Consider the following 6,815-nt stretch of genomic DNA (forward strand, 5'->3'; position numbering starts at 1 on the left):
GGAACACAAGAAACTAAAAGGTCAATTCTAAAAAAAGGGGCACTAAATTATACAAATTCAAAATAATGCGGGCTACATTTTTTACGTTGACGTTGTGGAACCTCATTCTAGTTAAAATGTGGAATAAAGCTTAAAAAATCTTTGATGTCAATTGAATATCAGACCTTCACTCTTAAGAATGGAAGAAAATGTGAATTTGAAAACCGTGCTTTGTTGTTGGGGGACAGTTTAAATGTACTTCACATATTGAATACTTAGCCTACAGTTTCCGCGGGTTTTGATTCCTTATCCATAATTTTTGTGTATTGCATTACATAGCACGATCGTTAGGCCCACCCTTAGGTACCTATGCGGCGAAAAAGGATTTCACATAATTTCATCCAAAAATGAGTGCCTATTCAATTTTAGAAAAACCTTGTTAGTGCTTTTTTGAGCATGACTTGTGCTTTATTACGTTAGTAGATGAGCAAAGGGACTTCTGGATCAGGAAGTGACGTCACGCCAATGAGAATCGAGTATTGTGGTCACGTGGTGCGGTGTGAGCCAATGAGAGCGCGTGAGTCGGCCATTTTGTGACGTCACATTTTGCGTGTTTTGCTTCCGGTGTTTCTGGATCAGGAAACGCGTCACACCAATCAGAATCGAGTATTTCGGTCGGCCATTTTGTTTACGTCACATTTTGGGTTGGATCAGGAAACGCGTCACACCAATCAGAATGCAGTATCGGTCATTTTGTTTACGTCACATTTTGGGTTGGATCAGGAAACGCGTCACACCAATCAGAATGCAGTATCGGCCATTTTGTTTACGTCATATCTAGGTTTCCCGCGTTTATTTCTGGACCAGGAAACGCATACTGCTGATTAGGATATCCTGTTTACAACACCGGATGCTGCTTCCTGTTGACGTGACCGGACGCTGCTTCCTGTTCCCGCCATTTACGTTTCCTGCTGATTAGAATTTACCGGATGCTGCTTCCTGTTGACGTGACCGGACGCTGCTTCCTGTTGACGTGAACGGATGTTAGTTTCCTGTTAACGACCGGACGCTGTTTCCTGCTGATTAGAATTTACCGGATGCTGCTTCCTGTTGACGTGACCGGACGCTGCTTCCTGTTCCCGCCATGTACGTTTCCTGCTGATTAGAATTTACCGGATGCTGCTTCCTGTTGACGTGACCGGACGCTGTTTCCTGCTGATTAGAATTTACCGGATGTAAGTTTCCTGTTAACATGAACGGATGCCCGTCGATACATGAATTACGAATCTACCGCTTTAGTCAACTGAGCTAAAAGGGGCGCGCGATTGCAGGGGCGTAGAGGGTGGCGTTAGATACTCACATATGAGCTGCAGCTAACCCTACCTGCTATAGGTATAGAGTAACAGCGTGCGAAATTTAGTTGTTATTATAATTAGAATGGGAAGCTGCAATCTCGCGATAGTGTTTATTTATAGCAGCTATGATAAGACGCTTAAAGGTGTAATAACCATTTTATTTTAATTAATATAATAAATATCTACATATACAAAATGCTAGAAATTATGAAGCTACAAAGTTTTTTGTGTGCGCTCCGCCATAATACAATCTCTACAATAAATCATTAACGGCGCTGGACCATCGATGTGGGTGCGCTGCCATGGTTGATTCCAGTGTTTTGTACATCGTATTCGATTCCGCAGCTCACAATCTCTTTGAAATACGGTTGGAATCTTGATCCATATTTTCAATAAGTCATTTACACTTAAACTTAACAATTCGCTCTTCGTCTCAATATAATTAGACTCCTTTTGAGCCTCTCGCCTAGCGATGTTGTAAAGTATGCGATCCATTATCGTTCGATATGAGGACCGAAATGAACATTAGCATCCCCGTTTTATACCTACACCTTTAAGATACACTGCGCATGATGGATTTCTTCAAATCCCCTCCAAAAGTACTTTCAAGAGCAGGTATAAGAGTAATAAGAAAGTAAAAAATCGATTTATATCGAGATGAGTGCACAAATACAGCAACAATCGCAAGATTCGTGGGGTAGCGAAGATGATGCAAAGTCATCGCTTTCGCTGGATAAATTATCGGTGAATGAATCCTCGAAAGAGGAGCAAGGTATGCATTGAATAACGCCGATTATTGTGGAAGCAAAAGATGTATGTTTATAGGAAAGGAAACCTTAATATCTTCGTGGTCGTTATTCTTAGACGGAGGCATTATTCTCGAAGTTGGCGTTACACTGGACGAGTACTTTTTCGATTCCATCGTGCAAATATCATGTCCTCCGCATTATGATGACCAGTATTTACAATTTGAGCGTTGCGAATGGAAAGAAATATTCAATTTTAAAACTGAACACTTAATTAAACATATGGTGCAGTGTACGCCTAAAAGAAGGAGCAAGCATGAAATTTTTACCGAGTCCAAAATAATAATACTTGAAGCGGAAGAAGAAGAAGACGGAGGATGTATTCGAATAAGCGAATCAGATAAATCTATAATATTTTCCAAGCAAGCAATCGATATGATATTTATCGCTTCCGAAGTAATTACTCAAAAATTGGATGTTGCCAACCACTATGCGATGTATTGTCTTTATGATGACTTTACGCGTGAGGTTGCAAAAATTCTACATACCGAAGGTGTTACTAGCGAAGAGAGCATGTTATCGAGAGGGAAATTGATATGCCAAAATCTCAAATTGTTAACATCGCTAAGCAGTTGGAAGGAAAAGTATGATAATTTGCAAGACTTGACTCTTCTAACAGAAATTGTAAACATTCACCCTCGAAAATTTATAAATACGGTTGTTAGTAAAATTAGCATGTTAAAATAAATAATTTTTTAACATAAAAATGCTTTTTATTTATTCATAGGTATGGATACACATCAACTTTTTATCCGCCTAATGCCGCATATACAATTCAATATGTTTATCAAACTTTAAAAGTTTAGCTAATACATTATATAATTGCTCCAATACGCCTTTATTAGCACAATGAATATTGAATAAGGATAGATCAATGTCACCTGATTGAATTACACGACCTGTATATTCACTATATTTATGAAATTTATTTCCGGTGATAAAGTATAGGTATCCATCCATGTATTTGAATATAGAAGTTATCTTAGCCGGAATATCCGGAAAGGTTTCCGCATATATTAAGCGATTTTTAGGCCGATGACTACAATCATCCAAATCTAGCAGTTCATTTGCACCATGATAAATAAGCGTGCGTCCGGTATAGGTGTTAACTGCAGCATTCACTTTATGGCTGTTGGGAATTGTGAAGTGGCTATAAGGTTGAGGCCATCCTGGCAGCAGTTGCAGACTAGGGAATTGCACTATATATATGCGACCGCCACTAAAGAAGACAACATCACCGTTAGGCTTTTGATATACCGCTTCCAAACGTTTAAAAGATGCCGGAAGAAACGTTAACCACTCAAGCAGATTCTTGGCAGGTTCCACTTTGCTGCTGTTTAACGCCGATATCCAAACCCAATGTTCATAAAACATATAAAGTCGTTTGTTTAGAATCAAAAAGTGTTCGATTTGAATGGTACACAGGTCAGGTGGTTTAATGGTCTTGCGAGTAGTAGTCTTGGGAGTAGGTGTAGTTGTCTTAATACGCGTTGAAAGATGATAAGTTTTATTCTCTGGTGAAGGGGTACCAGCAGTATCACTAGGATATAGTGCTCGGATTCCAGCTATATCATCCTCATGTAGCGTGATCATATTTGAATTGTAATAAGGAAACATGAGTGCATTTTCATCGCTCGAATGGTGTAATCCGAGAGTATGACCTATTTCGTGTAAGACAACTTGGAAATAACTAGAATAACCGGGGGGAGGTGCATTTGCATCTGCTACATGCCAGCGTTCTTCCCAATCTATATGCATTTCAACAACATTCTGATCTCTGGAGGGAAAGTATGCATGGGCTAATACATTGCCCAATCCATCAAACTCGAATGCACATTGCGGATATGGTGGTGAAGCGAACTCATGCTTTCGGGTATGAAATGATATTAATATGTCTGGGTTCCTTGAGCTATATTTGAATTTCAAATTTTTGTGGTTCGCCCAAACTTGAAATGCTTTATCCGTCATCTGTAAAATGTGCAGGTCATGCATATTGGAAATATAGTAAATCAAAGTCTGTTTTGTCCATTTATACCGATGAGTCATATACGCTGCTGGGTCATCAATATTTCCGCATCTAGGTCGAGACATGAGTTGTAATGTTTCGGCATTTAATCTGCCATCACTAGGTAGTTTATAGAGTTCTTGAAATTTCTTTAAAGCGTTAACGGTGATATTTGTACGATTATCTTGAGTTGATTCACCTTCACCAGGCTCCTTTATATATCCATATTTGGTGAGATGACTATATGCCATATCGATTTCACGCTCACTGATTGTATCGCTGCCGTCGTCAACATTATCAGCAGCAGCAGCAGCAGCATTAGCACTAATACAGAAAAACCAGCTCAGTACGACAACTGCAGCTTGCATGATTGTAAAATCTATACTGATTCAAAATTTTCTTTTGGAGGACTAATAAGGATGTGGTAGTGGGGGAATATATTGAAATGAATTAAAAATTAGGTTATAAATACTCAATCCTCTCTCAACGACATAATGGTGCAGACTGTAATCGATGTACAAGGCTTTAAAACATCAAGAAACGTATTTATACCAAAAGAACTGGCGATTTATAATGGCAAGCAGGTTGCTCATTTTATGTTCAGGCCTCCATTTCCGTGGAATAGCTTATCTACCGATTTACAACGGCAAGCTACCTGGCTAATTCATAACCATCACGGAATTAAATGGGAGCATGGTCATACGCCATCCTACATGTTTCCAATTATACTTCGCCAGTTAATATCATCATCAGACCAAGTATACGTTAAAGGAAAAGAAAAAGCCGATTTCATTCGAAAAACTCTATCGCAAAATGTCACCGAGGTGGAAGAAGAACCAGCTCTACCTAAATTAGAAGCATGTTGCTACTATCATGTGCGCTCACTTTGTTGTTGCGCATTATCTAACGTTTATTATATTTATAATACGCATGTAATTCAGTAATTTTTTTTAAATAAAACAACCAAAATCAATCAATCATTTTTTTACTTTATTGCAATTGATACATCTTAATACGATTACATAATATGGGCTCCAAAACAGCTGCAATGCGTTCTATTTTACATTTGAAGCGGTACCTATCTAATGCGACAGTTTCCCACGGACCCTTTCTTGCTTCTCTGTGAGCATAGGACCACACTCGCAAGATATAAATTTTATTTTTTGATTCGTCAAAACTGACACTCTTCATTTATATAAAGTTTAATTACACTTTTACGTGAACTATAATTAAGTTTTGCGTACGATGCCGGTGAACGGTTCATACTCGATTAATGCATCATGTAAAATAACGCAGTAAGCGATAGTTTCATTTGCAAATGCAGATGATGCTTCAACTTCCAGCTTCAAATCGATCACCACGTTATGGACGCTCTCGTTTTGACGGGTGCAATTGATAATGAAGATAGGCTGCTTTTCGAACTCTTTGTAGCTAAGAAGGGAGCTCTCCTGCGACGAGTCGTAATATTGATTACGAAAGTTTAAATATTCTTCGTAAGCATCCACATACTTGTTATCGGTAAAAACCAGATTTTGCTGCTCATACGGATATCTTCGGTTGTTAATGTTTGCTTTTATATTGGAAATGCTTAAATGGTTAAACTCGCTCGCATCTGCTTCTTTGTTATTTCGCTTCCTAGTTTGGAACGCAATCAGTAGCCATTGAGGCCGTTGAAAACCGGTGCTGCTTTTTACCGACCAAACCAATGATCTGGTGCTGGGTAAGGTTGGGTATACGTAAAGGTCGCGCGCATGAAACGCCACTTGTATCGGCGAATTCTTGTTAATCCTCCCGTAGATCGATAACTTCATAGCATCGTTAGGAATTATGTACGGAACTTTCCATGTTACCTTCGTAAGATTAATCTTAACTTCAGTCTCGCCTTTATAGCAATCACTATCGTCCTTGGAACGAATTAATATCAGTTCTTGACGGATGTTGACTAGAGGCTTCCTGTATCCTTCGGCAAACCCGAGTACATGCTTTAGAGGTATGGAAGCGCAGAAAGCCGTCTTCGTGCTATTTAGTATCTGAGGAGACCCGGAAGGGCTCCAACCTGCATGCGATAAGCATCTGCTTTGATCTGATGTGTATGAGCAAAACCCCTTGATGGTGCTGTTTATTCCGGGTAATCGAACAGTTTCTATCACCTGATCACCCAAAATAAACCTAATTTCGTCGAAGAGAAAGAGCGGCGCGTTGTTGGTGAAATCGTAAGCTTTATTTGCGGTAGTCGGATTCAGCGTTCCTTCTAAATATATAACGCTATCGTAGGTGGCCGTGATGAGATCCGCTTTCTGTATGACGAGATTAATCTCATCGGAGTTACCATAAGCGTTTGTCGTATAAGGATGGTATGTTCTGCGATCGCATTCCACGATCATGTCTTCATACTTTACGCCCGTGAATAGGTTTTTTAATGCTTCTTCCATCTTTTCTTAGTACTGTATAGCCGAGATATTGCAAAAACTGTACGTCGTCTTCGGTTAATGCACCGTGAGCAATTGTTGCGTCGATGGCCGACGATGGATGACTAAATGAAGAACCTTGCTTACAGAAAATTTTAAGTCCCATATTTTTTCAGCTCCAATCGAATAGTCACTCTTTCTTCGCCGAAATCTACTAAATGACCGTCTTGATCGACTAACCTCAAGGTTATGTTATCTATTT

The 6,815-nt window shown here is 39.4% G+C and overlaps 3 protein-coding genes across 3 annotated transcripts; 1 reads left to right on the forward strand and 2 right to left on the reverse strand.

Annotated features, from left to right (window-relative positions):
- The first annotated feature begins 1,843 nt into the window (after nucleotides 1–1,843).
- Nucleotides 1,844–2,831, forward strand: LOC116164700. The gene is made up of 2 exons (XM_031478903.1): nucleotides 1,844–2,106; nucleotides 2,160–2,831. The coding sequence occupies exons 1-2, from the start codon at nucleotides 1,992–1,994 to the stop codon at nucleotides 2,825–2,827; spliced, it is 783 nt and encodes a 260-aa protein (XP_031334763.1). The 5' UTR covers nucleotides 1,844–1,991; the 3' UTR covers nucleotides 2,828–2,831.
- A 65-nt stretch (nucleotides 2,832–2,896) lies between these two features.
- Nucleotides 2,897–4,132, reverse strand: LOC116163919 (collagenase 3-like). The gene has a single exon (XM_031478048.1). The coding sequence runs from the start codon at nucleotides 4,130–4,132 to the stop codon at nucleotides 2,897–2,899; it is 1,236 nt and encodes a 411-aa protein (XP_031333908.1).
- Nucleotides 4,133–5,374: 1,242 nt separating this feature from the next.
- On the reverse strand, nucleotides 5,375–6,577 carry LOC116163920. The gene has a single exon (XM_031478049.1). The coding sequence runs from the start codon at nucleotides 6,575–6,577 to the stop codon at nucleotides 5,375–5,377; it is 1,203 nt and encodes a 400-aa protein (XP_031333909.1).
- Nucleotides 6,578–6,815: the final 238 nt, after the last annotated feature.

The sequence above is a fragment of the Photinus pyralis genome, unplaced genomic scaffold (assembly GCF_008802855.1).
Source record: "Photinus pyralis isolate 1611_PpyrPB1 unplaced genomic scaffold, Ppyr1.3 Ppyr1.4_LG2, whole genome shotgun sequence".
NCBI classification, from domain to species: domain Eukaryota; kingdom Metazoa; phylum Arthropoda; class Insecta; order Coleoptera; family Lampyridae; genus Photinus; species Photinus pyralis.